This window comes from Scophthalmus maximus, chromosome 19, assembly GCF_022379125.1.
Source record: "Scophthalmus maximus strain ysfricsl-2021 chromosome 19, ASM2237912v1, whole genome shotgun sequence".
NCBI lineage: Eukaryota > Metazoa > Chordata > Actinopteri > Pleuronectiformes > Scophthalmidae > Scophthalmus > Scophthalmus maximus.
This window is the reverse complement of record NC_061533.1, coordinates 7886414-7904762: the sequence shown is the minus strand read 5'-3', so window position 1 is coordinate 7904762 and position 18349 is coordinate 7886414. Positions and strand designations below refer to the sequence as shown.

The 18349-nt window shown below is 40.5% G+C and overlaps 1 protein-coding gene across 9 annotated transcripts in view; it reads left to right on the top strand.

The window, feature by feature from the left end:
- The first annotated feature begins 10075 nt into the window (after positions 1 to 10075).
- gpat2 (glycerol-3-phosphate acyltransferase 2, mitochondrial) overlaps positions 10076 to 18349 on the top strand; it is an 83606-nt gene continuing 75332 nt past the window's right edge. For 3 of the 9 annotated variants that reach the window (XM_035640936.2, XM_035640931.2, XM_035640927.2), the window contains exons 1-3: positions 10076 to 10206; positions 15395 to 15455; positions 15589 to 15739. In XM_035640936.2, coding sequence (XP_035496829.1) covers positions 15601 to 15739 — 139 coding nt within the window. In that variant the 5' untranslated portion in view covers positions 10076 to 10206; positions 15395 to 15455; positions 15589 to 15600. Of the gene's footprint in view, positions 10207 to 10273; positions 10494 to 15394; positions 15456 to 15588; positions 15740 to 18349 lie in introns of those variants that run through there. The other 6 variants (XM_035640930.2, XM_035640928.2, XM_035640932.2 and 3 more) reach the window with 6 other exon arrangements.

The following is an 18349-nucleotide window of genomic DNA, read 5'->3' as shown; positions in this document are numbered from 1 at the left end:
AACAATGAAAAAAAAAAAGTTAAAGAAAATGTGTTCGTAACTGCGGACAGGACATGGGCTTATCGATTCAATGGGACAAGGGCTGTCGGCAGCAACACTTCAATTTACTACTTGTCTGATTCTGCTGATATGTGCGAGTGTGAGCGTATGATTTGTATGTTTCTCCTGTAGAAAGTGTCCGTGCCTCCTCTGGCTGCTATGTCCTACAGATCTACTGTAAAATTTGATGACAACAGAGCCCAGAAATCCTGGTGCAGGCGTCACTTTGCGGTCTGTCATGTAAATAATCATGCCTGATGGAACATATCATTATGTTTTGAAAGTCTTATTGAGCCGAAAGTCAGTGTTAATCAGTGACATTAAGAACATGGCCTCTAGTGATCGCCTTTAAGGGCCACAGGGCCTCAAAGGACGTCGGCCTGACTCAGTGATATCTGGCTCTGTGTTACTCTAGTGAAGTATTACTTGGTGTATGGGAGGCAAATATTGAGAAACATGGTATTATTTATGTCAAACTACTTTGTGTTTTCTGTCTGTTACCTATTTATTGTTCAGTTACTGTGCTTTCCATTTTAAAAGTCAAGAGACATGGAGCTGTTCAAAGAGAGAGAGAGAGAGAGAGAGAGAGAGAGAGAGAGAGAGAGAGTGAGAGAGAGTGAGAGAGAGAACACTGTACAGATTTTTAATGCGATGAATAAGAGCAAAATTGATTTACGCCATCCAGCTCTTGCTTTGTTCAGACTGAGGTATATTTGAGCTCGGGGGATGTAAGTGTGTTAAACTGAAGGAACACGAACTTTGTGCAAAATGCAGAGCCGACAAAGCAACATTTGCCATCATTGTTTCATCTAGTTGTAGTTCAGCAAAGACATTCAAGAACACATCAGAGATACAAGCACATTCATGGATGTACACTTTAGGTCTCTCTCCGCCCCGTGCTACAGTTGTCAAACGTCTCCTGAACAAGTAATTGACCATGAACATGTCGATAGCACCCGCAGTCAGTTTCAGTTGGATGATGCGCAGGCTTTGTGCGGGACATTACGGCTGCAATCCATACCACACAGATCTGCTTGGAGAGCAGATTTGACCAATTGGCTGTAGAGTAAGAGCTCTGTGCACTTGTGTTGCCTGCCCTTCATCTGAAAAGGATATTTTCTCTCCAGAAACAAAAATACAGCTACAGCAACACAATTCTAACACAAATAGGCACAGAGGTCATGGATTCATAGCTGCTTTCAGTACATCAGATGTGATTCTGCTCAAGCCACCCGAAACACGGCTTTCTGTGGTGAGGATGCAGCTTTGCTTATTTGAAAAATAAAAATAAAAAGTATGTATTATGGCTTAAAGGTGAGCAATGCAGTAATCTGCCTCTTGATCACCATACTTTTCTCTGAAACCGCCTGTATTGTCTCTTGCCCAACTGTGTTTGGACCAAACTGCATGGTGTGAGATTCACAATCTTTTATTCCCCATCTGTCCTCATCCCTCTCCAGTTTGGAAATAAAGCTCCGTGAAAAAGCCAGAGCCATTCCCTTGTTTGGTATATTTCCACAATACAACTTCAGGGATATGGGAAAAAGGTTTTTTTCCCATATTTTCTGGGTAGAGAAATACCAGTAAGTTGTTCCACAAATTTGAGAGTTTGAATAGAATGATGTTTGTCTTAACCAAAGTGCAATCTAAATGAATTTCCACCCATTATAAAGTAGCCCTGAATAAAAACACAACTCCGAGAAATGGTCCAGAACATTGTGAGTTGATGGCAGGTCAAGACGTCGTTGGAAAATCTCCTGACACGATGAGACATGAGGAGTGGGAACCAGAAGACGCATGTTGCCAAATATCACATATGCACTCGCATACATACTAAAAGTGTCATCCTGCGCCAAGTGTCACATACTGTATTCAAGTCATGAAACCTTCCCAGTGCACACACACATGCATCCACACACACACACACACACACGCGTGCGCATACACACCCACTTATTGTGACAGCTTGTTATATTTGAGGTCAGCAAGCCTATGGTGAATTGTAATTGATTTATGCTGATGGGCAGTTTGTGGATTTCAAAGCAAAGACTGTAGCCTCTGCCCTGCTTTTCTGCTTTTCCTTCACAGACAGACACACACACACACACACACACACACACACACACAAACACACATTTCGATGCAAAGAGAATACGCTGCTGAAGTGGTGCCCCACCCCTGCATCCTCCTACATTAATTTCCATATTCATGTCTTTGCCCCAGGAGGTGAAGAGATAACACATCTCAGCCAGGCATAGGGGGCTGCGAGGTGTGTGTTTACAGTGTGTGACACACCGTCCCTAAGCTCCTTATTCTCCAGCCTCAGCTGGAATATAAAGCAGGCCTGACGACGGCGATGGACCCTCCGGAGAGAGTATGGAAAGAGTCCAGCTAACACGACACACAACAACACACTCGTTAGCTTGTTATTCACACATAGCCTTGACAAAAAAAACACACACACACACACAAGCTCCCTTACAAGGGGTCGGGGAGGCATATAGAAAAACACAGAGACACGCGTTAACTTTCATGTCTAAATTCACGAGTGATTAATCATTCTGCATTGTGAATACTGTGTGTGTGTGTGTGTGTGTGTGTGAGAGAGAGAGAGAGGAGGGCGTTCCAGCACTGAGCATTTTCAATTTTTCCAATCTTCTCCACGTTATAACGCCAGATTTCTTCCCTCTGTAATTTGGCTGTTGAAAACACCCAAGAGGCAGGATGAAAAATGAAAAACACATCACAGGCTTGGCTTTCATCCTATCGTAGGTATAAATACTTTTTCAAATGCACTTTCACTTCTGCGATAAAAACGTCATTTTGGGGGGGGTCACAGGCAATTAAGATTAGAATTGCTTTAGTTGTCAGTTAAACAGAGTGGTACTCTGTGTGTGTGTGTGTGTGTGTGTGTGTGTGTGTGTGTGTGTGTGTGTGTGTGTTTCTATCTTTTGGAGGACCGAAATGAGCTTTAGACCTTGAGAATGAGAACATTTTGGAAACTGAGGACACTGTCTTCAAAGACTTGATAAAGAGAAGAGTTAAGATCTGGGTTGGACGTGGAGTTGTTTAGTGTTGACTTAGCTCACAATAAGCTGTTACCTTGGCAACGATTGCACAGGGGTAAAAGGAAAATACACAATTAACACTAGTTTACACCCAAATCCGTCTTAAACCTTCCTGACCACATCGGAGGAAGAGAATTATCTTTCTTTTCCATTTGGTGTGTGAGTGTAAGTGGTTAGTGGAAGTTTAATCTGATCAAGTCCTCTCAAATATAGACACACAGAATAGTGTATTGTGTGTGAGTTAGAATAGTCCAGACTCAACTAAAACTAAACCAAAAAAGATGCACAAAAGACACAACACAATAATGGCGTGCAGTTCTCTAGCCGGAAGTGTGATGCTTGTGAAAAATATTTGTGTATCGCTTCATCATTGAATTAGGAATGAGCCTCATTTCTGCCTTCCCCATGGACTCAATTACGTCAATTCTTTCATGGATATAAACTCTGATGCATCATTGTGCCTCCTGGTGTTTAAATCTAGAGGCAATATTGTCGCACTATTATCATGGGCAGCATCAGACATTGCTGTAATAACTCTGCGAGGGCTATGTTTTGAAAAAAATCAAAGTCTAGCCAGAACTCTGATGAGAATCCCATCAAAACTGAATCATCTAAATGAAAAGTAAACGTGTAAGCTGTGAAACAACCATAAAATCTCAACACTCAATTAAAAAATAGCTCACTTGTGCTGTTGCGTGAGACTTTGACGCAAGGTTGACCAATATGAGGAGGAGAGAGCGAGACGGCAGTTTCTTTATTTAGCCAGGCCATCAGGAAAGGTCGCAAAGTTCATTTTGACAAACAGACATGCACGCACGTAGTCACACACACACACACACACACACACACACACACACACACACACACACATACACACACACACACACACACACACACACACACACACACACACACACACACACACATACACAGACACACACATACATAGACACACACACATAGAACAGGATATGCTGTTTTGATGTGAAAGTGTCATGTCATGTTATTAGTGACACAGTAGTCCAGTGGTACAGGCAGACATTTCCATTACAACTGTATCAGTTGGGAATAATCATAAGACAAATCAAACTCAAAAAGTTAAATTATTTAAACATCTATTTACAATATTTGTGTCCTACATGTTGTCTGCAATCTGAGACTAATTGCAGGTGCGTGAAGTTCGATTTAGACTCAATGTCATTTTAGAATAACTGTCCTTGGACACCTCAGCTCCGGATGCCTGGTCATGTCCCATCAAACCGTCCAACCAGAAGCCCTTCGTGAGACGTCCCAACTTCGTGCTCCATTCCTCATAAGCACCACCAGTGTCTTGACTCCGGTGTGGAGTCTCCTTTGTATCCGAAGCACCTAATTCATTGGACAGCTCCCATGGTGTTCTACTTCCTGCAAGGGTCTAAGCGCCAAGGTCTATTCCTCTCACTCACGATAAATCTGATTATAGTGTAATTGAATTATTCTCATTTGTTTCTAAATGAGTCTCACCCGATTGAAATACTGTTAGGTGGATTTTGTCACTCGCTGTTTTTCCGGTCTTTATACTTGGCCAAAGGGGTTCTGCTGGAGGAGCTTCATATTTTCACACAGACACGAGAGTTGAGCATCTCTTCTAACTATCTGCAAGAAAGTGAATGAGCATGTTTCAAACCATTCCTTAAACAAAATCTACCAACCATTAAAATTAATTATGTGCCAATTTACATTATTAAATTAATTTATGTCCAGTCCTGTTTTATTCTCAAGTCAGGCAGTTACCAAGTCAAGTTTTTGTAACTGCCTGTTTGTACAGTAGGTTTCTGCTCACATCATTACATAATACCATCTTTAACTCTAACGTGATTTCATAATTGAGGCGGCTGGGTGCTGTTTTCTGGCAACATTGCAAAGTTTCTTCCCTCTACTTTGAAGTCCTAACAGTGAAGATTTCCGTGGTCGGTGAGGTGGTTAGTCAACCATGTGACTAACAGGAGGAGAACATCCTGTATAGCAAAGAGAAAGAGGCATTTATTTCTTATGACAGTCTCAACATTCAATCCTTGTTTGAATCTTTGTATCAAGAATTTCTTCCCTGGTTTCAAAGCTTTTCACAGTTATTTTTACATGAATATGTTTTTAGTCCCCTCTGAAAACCAAGATTGGGGCAAGCAGACAGAGATAGTAAGGACTCTGTTAACACACATATGTTCTGCTGTGCTGCCTTTTCGGTGAGATTCAAAGGTCTCAGATGTTGTTTTCTTCACTCACGTATTCCCTCGACCAGCACACACTGCACTTTCATCTATTTTTGTGTGGGCACTTTTATGCTCATAGCGCTGAATATTATGTTATTACATTTTCAATTATGCTACATTGCCTGAAAAACATTTAATAACACGTAGGCAGGATGAAATAGAACCATTCTATGGCCATTTATTACAATATTGTACAGTATGTTAATGCTTGAATTTTTCTGAAATCTGAACAACATTTGGGTAGAAATGTATGAGTGCAACTATGAAGAAAGGAAATCCTTGTTTGCTATCATTTGCCGACAGACTTCTGAGAAAAATCATCGGATATGATTAAGATTGATATTTCCTGTAAGCGTCCCTGTGCGAAGTAGATAATAGCAGTCATTTGGTAATGTTGAGTGTCAAATGTCAAAACGATTCACAAAAATTGATGTATTTTTTGCAGAGTAAAGACATAAAAAAACAACTAGTTACCAGTTTGCGGACATTTGTGTAGTTTGGATAGATTTGAACTGTAAAATCAAATCCATTCCTTTCTGAGTCTGAGTGACATTTTTAACAACCAGACAGTCTTGCCTGTGATTGCTCAGTCACTGTTTCTATAATAAAAGATTGGCAAGGACAACAGCACCACTGGCCATTCAAAGTTAATTAATTATGCTATTATTTGGTTAATGAATCCTAAACTGCCTGTTTTATTGATAGAAACAGCACAAGTCAATTACCTTAATGGAATTAACTTGTGGGTACTGGGAGGACGCTCAGAATGCAAACATGGAAAAATAAAAGTATTTGCAATTTGGGAATTAAATCATTTTCTTAAATGACAAAGTTGTTCTATTTACACTTCCATGCCAGTTGAGGCCACTCCATATTTCAACATTTCAGAGCAGAGTAACAGCTTGGCATTTATAGCGCCTGTCTCAGAAAGACAAAAGTGTTTTGTTTCTGTGAGTGTGTGTGCAGGCTTGCTTGTGTTTTTATATGTGATCCTCTCAAAAAAAAAAGTCACACTCTTTTTCCAGTGTTTCCATGAAGAAGGCTGGAGTAGGGAATGTTGCAGTGTGTGATCGTTGAAGGCAGGCGTCGTCCTATGGCTGCCGTTGTGCGTCTGATGACAAAAGCTGCTAACTGTGTGATCAGAAAGAAGAGGGGAGCGAGGATAGCCGAGGGTAAATTGGTTGGGTGTTGCAGATTGACAGCAGAGAAATTCTCTAGATTGCTCATCAAGCATGGTGGCCGCTGAGTGATGGGATGAACAATAGTGAAACATAGCACAGGGCTGATGCAAAATATCATGTGTTGGTGCTTGTGTCCGACTGACTATGCGAATCTCAATCCACCCGTGAGTGTGCGTTTCTCACACCTATGCATGGATACACACAAAACACAGTAACATTAAGAATGTTAAGTACTTTTTCAGCCACTAAAGTAATTGTGCAAGTATTCATCCAGCAGCAGTGGACCACCAGATCACTGAGTCTACTGATGTGTACCGGGCCTGAAATCAGCTGTGCCTCGGTGAATACAAAGTGAGCAGTTGAAGCATCCTCTAATGCCTGACGTACCGGAGACAGCTCCTGCACAGGCAGCACCAGATGTGATCACACTGGTACATTGCGGGTGAAAAAATCCAGAGCCCAGTAATAGTTATCAAGGTAATTTCCGCACACACACACACACACACACACACACACACACATGTTAGTCTTGTAACGACAACAAGGGAATGTTTACACCAAGTATATTTTGTGAGAGGTAGTTACCACAGTGATCCTGATACTGTGAACGTGCCTGTTAATGGTTGTTTGTCTCTGTATGTTGGCCCATTGATCCCCAAAGGATAAGTGGTATGGATTGATGGATATCCTGATGCATCTTTGAAAGGCGCATGATGTATCAGTCTGGCTTTAGTTTGTTTGTACACGTTTGCCGTCTTAAGGATTAACATGTGGGTGGATGCCTAATCATCTTAATATTCTGCCTGACCGAAAGCACAGCAATTATTTTATAACATTGTGTATTTAGTGCAAATAAAAATCCGCAAATCTAATGTGATAGATACCAATTAAATATATTGAAAGCATTTATATATATGCTTTAAATATATTTTAATGGCATCAGCCTAGTGAAGAAAGTGAATGAGGGAAATAAAGTTGAAAAGAGGTGCGGGTTAGTTAAAGAGAAGGCCATACGTTTGCTACACCATAATCAAAAGACAAATTCTACTGTTAATTTAGTGGCCCTGTCATAAGTAACGTTTTCCAAGTTTACATTTACACCTTTCAACCAATCAAAGCTGTAAGCAAGCCAACCCAGTGCAAAACAGTGTGCATATTTCATCCAAACTGCCAGCATTGCTTTATACTGTATGAGTGCAACTATGAAGAAAGGAAATCCTTGTTTGCTATCATTTGCCAACAGACTTCTGAGAAAAGTCATTGGATATGATTAAGATTGATATTTCCTGTAAGCTTCCCTGTGCGAAGTAGATAATAGCAGTCATTTGGTAATGTTGAGTGTCAAATGTCATAAGTAACGTTTTCCAAGTTTACATTTACACCTTTCAACCAATCAAAGCTGTAAGCAAGCCAACCCAGTGCAAAACAGTTTGCATATTTCATCGAAACTGCCAGCATTGCTTTATACTGTATACTGTATATATATACATATATATATATATTTGATGATTTACATGGGATATTCTGTAGGTCTCAGTATGTATTCAATGCAATTTACCTAAACTTGCATGAATCAGTCATTTCTTTTTATCTCAACAAGGGCTCAAATTACTGGTTAATGTGGAAGGGTTGATTTTAAGGGACAAACCAGACAATTATCACCTGACTGTGCAGTTTACCTCAGATCCTTAGAGATTTCTTTCATCTTCTTATTTTGGCTTTGTGGCCCACAGGCACATTCAGAATTTCCAGCAGCAACCAGCAGCTGTTTTGAGCCAAAACAACAACAACTCTGAACCACTGTATGTACTCACAAAGCAGCAATTAGCAGGCAGACATAGTTAGCAACTACATGGTGAACAAATGTTTGAATTTGGCAACTAAGGGGCTCGATTTCTTTTTCATAAGGGCTCAGCAGAGATCAACACAGAGCTAAAAGGAGAGGGAATATTCGATTTACATTCATCAAGTAGACACAACTTCAAATTAATGCTAATGTTGCCACACATATGTTGGATGTGTAAACAGAAAACTGATTGCCAACAAATTCCACATACCTCTTTTACAAGCTGATAATATGTGAAAGTTGGGAATTTAGCCTTTTTCATCTGCCCTTAAGGGGCCATAATCATGAATTAATGTGGCTTTAATACGTGAATCAAACAGCAAACTTTACGATGGAAAAAAAAGTAGCTTCATCTAACATGTGATTTATTGAACTTACACATTGTTTTGTTGTTTTATATGTTTTGTCTGTGATATCATGTTGTGTGGCTTCCTGTATGGAAACTTAAAAAGCTCCATGGGAAGGCAACACCTGGCTCATCCAAAAGAATTTTGAAGAGCAGTGTCTCTCATCTAGTCTTCTATTGAGCCACACGGTGATGCAAGTGTTGCTGTCCACGTCACACTGGGAAAGAGGGATGGTTTTGGACTTTTTTGGACTCACCCCAGGTGGTTTCACTGATTAATATATCTTAAGGGAACTAATCAGGGAAATTACCTTGGATGAATATCAAATTCAATTAGTGCCACGGTCAATACTTCTATGCACCCACAATGGAGAAAATCCTTCCCCAGGTGTCCTGGAGATAAGTGTCTCCTCATTAGATGGGGCTAAAAGAGATTTGGGATGATTACTTGGGGCTGTGTGCACAATCAAGTGTGTGCACCTCTTAGTCTCCTCGTCAGTGTAAACTGGATCAGTAATGCAGTGCACCACAGCACTACATACATGCTGTATCCTCAGTCAAGTTACAATCCATTGAATTTCCTATTGGCCAATAAACTTTCAGTGTTTGGTTTTGCATTGTCTTGGCTATAAAGCATCTGCCCTGGAAATTAGTCAACTGTCTGTGGAAATCTTATCTGTCTGACCCTGTTCCACTTTTAGCCTCTCCTTTAGACAAGCTACACTTTATCTGCCGTGGCTTAATGAACTCAAATGAGAGGGTGACCTGAATCTACGATAAGCTTAAACACAAGACCTTCACATCTAGCTTCAGACAGACAAAAATTGTGTCTTTTTGGGGTTGGACCAGAGAAAGACTACACTGGAAAACTGTTTTGATAGTCAACAATCGTTTTCAGTATATTTTCCAAGCAAAACTGCCTCATCCCTCATTCCAAAATCTCAATTTCAAAATTTTTGCTAATATTATTTTACTTGTTTGATGATAATCAATAGTTTTTGATTTATTTTTACTGTTCATTTGACAAAACAAGTTATTTGAAGACATCAAATTAGGCATTAGAAAATCCGAATGTGTGTCCTTTAATATTAGTTTACATTTTGTAGACTTACTATTTAATTTACTAATAGACAAAATAATCAGATGTTTAATCAATAAAGGAAAATAATTGCTTGTTGCAGCCTACATGTATTTACGACCTCAGTCACTAATACAATTATTCAACCGAGTAATGTCCAAGGTTTATTTCAATTAATAGGAAAATAAAGAGGAACAGCTCTCCTCACGAAGTCACATTTGGTTTGTTCATGAAATTTATTTTGGGGGAAAAAAAAAGATAACGCCATGTCACTTCCGGCCACCATCTTTGGTTCGGCGATAAACGGATAAAACTTTGATTTTTCAGGTGCGCAGGTTGGAATATTTTCACTCGGTTGGAGAGAAGAATCTCTTGTGATGGATGTGTAGACACGCTGCGGTGAGTGTTGTTAAAGGAACTGGTTCTGTTCCTTTGTAAGAAAAGCAGACGCTGTGTCGTTGATTATATAACTAGACACAGTAGCTATCGAGCACGAGGGGGCGCGCGCAGCGGCGGCTAGCAGCGGCGGCTAGCGGCGGCGGCGGCTAGCAGCGGCGGCGGCTAGCAGCAGCGGCGGCTAGCGGCGGCTAGCAGCGGCTAGCAGCGTGCCATGATGAGACAGTTGAACAGGTGGGAACACACGCTGATTGAACTGCTACGTCGAGTTTACTTGATTTCTGACTACGGTGGGTAAAATATTCGCGGGCTGTTGTCTATTTTGAATTTCGCGTGGCTAGTTAACCGAGAAAAGACAGGCTAAAACGACGAAGCTAACAGTATCAGCTACACGGCTAAAAAAAAACATTGCGATAACATACAAATATAATGATTTTGACAATGTGACATACGTCTGGACTCTTTTGGTTGGTTGAGAATGGTTTTAATATTTATTGGGGACGCTTTGGGGAGCAATAGATTCTTAAAGGGATAGTTCAGTGATTTTGAAGTGGGGTCGTATGAGTTACTCATGCATAGTTAGTATGTTACCTAGCGAAAGTCGGATCTCTACTAATTCAGAGGGGACCACCGAAAAACGTCTTTTTTTGCCACATTTTTGAATGCTAACCTTAAAAAAAAAATGTGTCCATTCAATTGTACGCCGAAGGGCGTATTTTTTTCACTGCTTTAGTTTGCGAGTGTTTAGTTGGCGCATTGATACATGGCTGAAGTACGCTTGAAACAAAACTGCTAACTTAAACATCTGTCTGGCGGCCAACTGAAGCAGTGAAAAAAATAAGTCCTTCAGCGTACAATTGAATGGTTATATTTTTTTTCAGGTAAGCATTTAAAAATGTGGCGAAAAATAAGTTTTTCGGTGGTCCCCTGTGCAACAGTAGAGCTCCGACTTTCGCTTCTTCCTCCAAACTCCGTTAAATGACATCGCTGATCTCCATCTCCATAAGGGAACATATTAACTATGCATGAGTAACTCATACAACCCCACTTCAAAATCACTGAACTATCCATTTAAGGCCAAACTTGATAAAGTGCAGGCATTATTGACCATGCAAAGGAAATACACGTGCAGACAGTTGTTTCTATGAAATTATGACTTCACATGACAAACTTGCAGGAGAGTCATTTTGTAAGTATAACAATTTAATTATACTAAGCAGTTACTTAAACCTCCACATGATCAAAATATACAACAAGATTGCACGTGGGGAAAAAAGAAAATATCCTTAGTGTAACCCCGGCTTGCTTGGCAGGTTTCTCTTTTACATCTATTTTAGACGATGTTGCAACAGCTCCCTCAGAGGTGATAACACAGTTGCTGCAGTTGATGCTGAAAAACCTGTGTTGGCCTCCCATCAATTTCCCACTGACAAAAATTGATCAGGAATCTTTAACGCATTATATAAAGAATTGTCCTGCTAAGCAGTATCAGTAATGGCCTTGGTGAACCAGTCTTATCAATTCCCATAGTATTCAGGAGAAGCCCTGAATAGTTATAATAATATTGCTCAGATGGAGTTTTCTCAAGTTAATAGTTTTTTTAAATAGACAGCCACACTGTAGAGTTTTAATGTTGGATTCCCATCGTGGAGGTTTGAAATCTTCAGCAGTGGCAAGATGAAGAGACTAGTACTTCGTTGACTGACAGACTGCTATCAGTATACTTCATATGTTCCAGTCTGTTATCATCCATCTATGGCCCGTGTGTCTTCACCTTTACTGTACACTCACTCTCATCTTCACTACAGATTCACAGAGATGTCAGTTTAGTTGCATTGCCATGACTGATTAAAAGCTAGGACTTATTACCTTTTCGTTATCTGCTTGCTATTGATACAGTATGTTTTGAATAGAAAATATTACTCACGCTTTTCTGCTTTGAAGCATCGAGACTAAATGTCAGAAACCAGCACTAAAGCAGATTGCAAAATATAGAGAGGCTCCATGGCCGGCACACATGAGAACATAAACCATAACACATTATCTTTCAACCTGCCAGAGATAACTTTCTTCAATCAGATAAGTTCTTCACAAAAAGTGACTGCTCTACTGTAAATATAAGCGTAAATCATGTACTACTTAGCTTTAGTCTGACACTGTGTATACTTTGTGCTGTACATGGCATCTGTTGCAATTCCTCTTCCTATGAAACAATATTTATCTGTATTGTGAACAGGGTTTCCCGTGGAGTATTACAGCAGAGGCACAGTGCTCTGCCCGTAACAGAGATCATTGATCTCTTGTTATTGAGCAAGACAGATCATTCCAGAGATCTAAGGTCCGATGCCTCCGACGTTATGTTTGTGTACTTTCCTGTCACAACTAAAAAATTTTTTACTTAGTTTTTGCCCTTTTCCTTTAGATCTGTCTGTCTTGTAGTCCCCCTCCCTCTTCTTCCAATGTAGTAAACTTCAAATTGAATTTATGTCTTAAAATGGGATGTCATTGGAATTTCTCTGCCACATAAAACTACATTCAACTTAGAATAGTGACGTAAAGAAACACTGATACTGGGACAGAATAATGTCCCAGTATCAGACTATTATTTATAGTCTGAGCAATTTCCTCATATCATCAGATGTCTGAGCCTATTCTCTTTCTGTGACAGTTTCCGATAGACTGGCAGAGATTATATTTTAAGAAAAAAATTTGAAAGGTTGAACTTTTTTGGGGGTTTCACATTTTCTTTTAAACAGAAGAAATGCATTGAGAGGCATTTTCACAGGTTTATCCATGCCCAACGTGTGGGCATGTATAAATTTAATCCCACCGATAGCCACGGTGCATGGAAGACTGTCATTGATAGTGCAACATTTCATTATGAAACCATATCACAAAATCTGCATCAGTTGACACGACTGGAGACAAACCACTGCTGTCAGGCAGCCTGTAAAGTAAATCTTCAGAAGTGTTGTTAATGAACATGTTTAGCCCTGTTCAGATAGAATTATCTGAACAAATCCAAAATGTATGAAGACAGCCTAGAGTTAGGATTGAATGCTTACTGTTAGCTGAATTCGCAAATGCTGCTATTACACTCTGCAAAACCATTAATTCAGAAAAAAAATCAAAACTATGCCTAAAACAAGACTAAATTTATATTCACGCAATACTTAAATGAGTGAAGGCATATTTCATAAAAGTTATTGTCCTGCAGGGCTCTCTGTCTGCCATGTGTATGGACTGGGAAGCAACAGTGCTCTAATTTAATTTTCCCCTTGTCCTCGTAAATCTGTAGAAATACATTCACTTCCTGTGAGCAGAAATACTGGGGGTATAAATCCTTGAGATAAGCTTCCTCTTTAATGGGTTTTGCTGCCGCTTTAAGTTGATTGTTTTTCAAAAACATTGCAGTACGACAGCATCCAGTGTATACATATTTAAAGACAAATACACACAGACAAATTATTTGCCTCACAGGAGGAAAATAATTACAGGAGCGGCTTCTTCATCTCCTATTTTCACAAACAGTTTTAAATAGGCGTCTGGAACATGCTCTCCAAAAAATATGGACAGATCTGACGTCCCTCCCTTAGAAGGTGTTGCTGCTAAAAACATCTGATTGGCAACGTACGTTCCCTTAAGCAACACTTAGATAGCTGTATGGACTAACTGATGAAGACTTTTAATTCATTAAAGAATCTTACATCGACAGGCTGCTCACAGCAGCATTTAATAAATATGTAATAAAAGTATAGAATGCATATTAGGGCGGCTGTGGCTCAGGACTTGGAGCCGTTCGTCCACCAACCCGACGGTTGGCGGTTCAATCCCACCTCCCGCCAGTACACATGCCGTTGTGTTCTTGGGCAAGACACTTAACCCTAACTTGCCTCTGACGTCTCTTCCGACAGTGCATGAATGAGTATGATTGTGACAGAAAAATGCGTGGTAAATAGCAGCGCTGTATGAATGTGTGTGAATGGGTGAATGTGACTTTCCTGTAAAGCGCTTTGAGTGGTCTATATGACTAGAAATGCGCTATATAAATACAGTCCATTTACAGTCCATATGTACATAGGAAGGTACAAGTTGATTACCTAGGTTTACTGTTTTAATATTTATAGGCCCATACAATTCACAAATAAACACCTACTGCTGTATCCACTGTATGTAAAGCAGCATGATTTTATTAGCTTCTTAGTTTTTTAATTGGGTTTGTTGAGATCGCTGTGACCTTGTCAGGGTTAAGAATTCATTTGTGAATCAAATACAAAATGATTCCTCAGAAAGTAAACAAATGTAACAAACCTGTATTGCTTAATTTTTAGTAGTTAAAACAAGCTATTTTGCACTCCTGATGTGTGGGCTGAGGCAAAAATGGAATAACCAGTGAAAGTGAGAGAAACGGAAAGCACGACTGAGACCTAATAAAATGTTTTTAAGCTCTAACAGGATCAGAGGTATCATGTCATTTCACCCTCTGATGGAGGGTAGAGAATGGAAACCTGTACATGTGCTATGTTACTACACGAGCGAGTCCACGTTTCAAGTGCCTGCGTGAGCGCAGGGGTGTGTGGCAACAGTTGGCAGCAAAATTGATTGACTTTATTAATGGTAAAAGTCCGGAGTCAGAGGTTTCCTCTCCCTCCCCTCACATCATATCCCTCTTCCCTCTCAATTGTCTTTGCTCGCTGCATTGATGTCTTCACTATTACCTCTGATTTGGCTTGTCTGGTTGTGAATACCTAATTATGCTGATGATGCCCTACTATCATTCCTTGAAGGCTTTATACGTATCCCTCTCCTTTCCTCTCATCTCATCTCATCCTTGGGGTGACACTTATTCCACACTGGGGGGTAGGATGTGCCACATACACTTCATGCAACCATGAAAAAAAAACGCCTGTGCATGTCTTGTGTTTGTGCATAACTATCTTTGCTCACCCACCCACACATCTGCAGTGCACCCAAGTTTTGTAGAAAATGAAGTGTAAAAGGATTTCCCAGTAGCCATACGACTAGACATAAAACTACTCAGACATCCTTGTTTTGTTTTTTATTGATTTTTATATTTTAATTCTCTCCTTCAATACAAATTGGCATGTTTGACTTGGTGTATATACTTTGATATTGCTCACTAAGATAATCATCAACTTCAGGCTACCCTGTTTTGTTGTTTCTTTTAAAGATGGCGCTAGTAGACAACAGACGACCTCATCAGACAAATTGTGCCGCTGCCTCAGAATAAGGTAGGACAAACCTCAATCACCTTGTTGTCGACAAGGCACAACCAAACGCAGAATGAGCCCACTGTTTTTTGCTTACATACTTGTGTGTAGCCGGTGTGTGTTTGTATTTATGTGTGAGTCCATTGTTTCTAAGCTTCACCAGTGGATGTACTGTGGGCTCCGCTGCCCTTGGGGTTGTACTCAAGGTCTTGGTCGGGAGTCCACAGCTGCTCTACAGAAAAAATGTCACTTACCTGCTGTGTTACAAGGGACCATAGCAACAGCCCACAGTCATCATAATCACAGTGAGTGTTTTTCTGCATCCTGGGGGGAAAATCATCCTCTGAATTTTGAATATCGCCTGCAGAGAGTTTCTTAATGTGAAAAGATTTGATTTTAGAATAGTTATTGTCGTAGCTGAATTACATCTGTACTGTAAGGAGTAAGTGGAGCTACTTAATGACATACATTACGCCGAAAAAGACAACTGGCGATCTGAACTCTGATGAACACGGTAGTATATTAAAGAGGCTGATCTCTGTCTTCAAATGTTCAAAATACAAATACACTACAAACCTTGGACAGAGAATATGAATACGCCCTAGTTTTCAGAATTTTTTTTTTTAAAACAAGTGGGAAATGGCCTATTTTATTTGCATTTGGTACTTTGAAGTGCTGTGCCTTGTGAGTGTCTTGTGTCATGGGAACTGAAACAGTGATTCATGGTATCTGGTTGACAGAGATCGAATCTGTCTCCCTCTCTGAGTGCTCTTAAGGGAATTGTGTGGCTAGTCCCTGCGTTTGGATGTGTGTTCTCAAAAGCCAGTTTGCTCTGTTACTCTTGTCAATATCAAAATCTAGTGCGTTACCGCTTTGGTCATTTTTAGAAATCTGTCTCATTCACTGTAATATGCATATTTCTATGGGCTCGGGGGGCTTGTTTGTGTCGCCTGACACCTGTCACACTTCTTAATTTGTTCAGTAAAACTGTTTGTTCACAGTCAAACAAGCAAAAACAAGGACAACCTTTAGCAGTGGCACTTGAGCTAGAAATTTCAACAGCCAGTACATAGTGTCCACAAGAGGCCCACAAAAATGTCTCTCTGCTCAGTACATATTTTAGAAATTTAATATATATGGTTATATTGTTCTGTTTTTTTTTTTTTTTTAAACTCTCACATATTGATTGCTTGATGCCACCAGTTATGGCCAAGGCCGAGGCTCGCCTCCCTGGTTAGAGGGAGACAAGGCTCACGTCCCTCTGGAGCATCTCGGGAGTTCCCACCGCACCGGGACTCGTCCGCCGCGAACGGGATCCCCTGTGCAAAGCCTGCGGCGCGGTCAGGGGGCCGCCGCCGACGGACGGGCGTGGACTCGTGGTTGCTGTTTTACGCATCCTCCACGTCCTCGCGCTCTCTCTGCTCGTCGGCTGGCTCCACCGGCAGGTAGAGGGAGACGAGGCTCACGTCGCTCTGGAGCATCTCGGGAGTTCCCACCGCACCGGGACTGGTCCGCCCGTCGGAGGATACACGTAGAAAACGCAAACATCGGCCGATAATATCGGTAATATATCGAACACTAATCCTCACCATCGATAGCTGGTTGACGTAAAGCCAAACTACCTCCATGTGGGTGAAGATGATCCACGTTTTGCAATTAGAGATGTTCCAATACAGATACCAGTTTCAGAAATGCCTCAGACACTGCTGATAATTCCCCCACATAAAAGTTTTCCAGATATCATTTTTCTTCACAGCTCCGAATCAGCTGTTGCGCTGTACTGCCACTGGCATGTACTGTTTATAATACTTTAGCGTAGTGTGTTTTTTGATTTGAGTTAGTGGCATACTCAATAATGTTAGCACATACATCACTGAAAAAAAATTAAGATATTATCGTAGACGATGCATATCACACACCCCCAGTTCTAACTCAAAGAGCTTATTGTACCTCTGTCAGTGTTTGTCCACCACAGTCAACTGACACACTACCCCCACCCTCTCTCTCTCCTCCAGAGGTGTCACTGACTGCACAACCACAGGAACAGGCTCGAGGGAGACTGAATTCTGTTTCTTTCTTTTCACTTTTGCCCTCTTTTTTAATCTCCTCAAGCATATGCTCTCACACAAAGCTGGTATTCTTTCTCCAAACTGCTCATCGTGTCACACTTTAGCCTGCCAGGAGACAGTGGGTGGGCATTCACGGTCTTATGGGTGCAGATGTTTCTATAAGTATGTCTTTATCTCAACACCCCAAACCACCACTTCCACCATGTGCCATCATCCACCCCTCTCTCTGGCAGAACTTGTAAACAACTGTTCATCTAAAATTGTGCTAGTGATAGAGAAGGTTCATTAAAAATAAATAATAAAATAAAAAGGAATCATTGCCCTGTTTCTTCTTCATGTACTTGGTTTGAAGAAAAAAACAAAATCACAAAAACAGTTGTGGTATTTTGCATTACTATGCTGAGAGTCCATGTTATTCTCTAAACAAGATTTATGCGATATACAGTATATGTTGTAGCAGATGTATCAGTACTGGGGTACATAGCAGCCAATAAATAGTGTGGATTTGCTGCACAGAAAAGTGTTTTTTTGTCATTTAGAAACAGTGATACAATTACACAGTTTATCCACTAGAGAGTAGTGACAAGTTTATTTTTGCCTTTATTTGACAGCTTACAGTGTCAACCGGGGACAAGGGAAGAAAGAGGGGTGTGGCTTTCAGCAAAGGTATCCAGCCAGAATTGAAATGTGGACCGTATGGTTATGCATGTGCTTTAACCATTTGGCTACCAGTGCACTGTGTTTTTACTTAAAAAAAATGATATTGGCCTCGGTTGTTAAGTGTAGGTTTTGTTTTCTTTGGACTCAAAAGTAAGACTTGGAGGCAGTTTAAACAAAAGTGTTTTA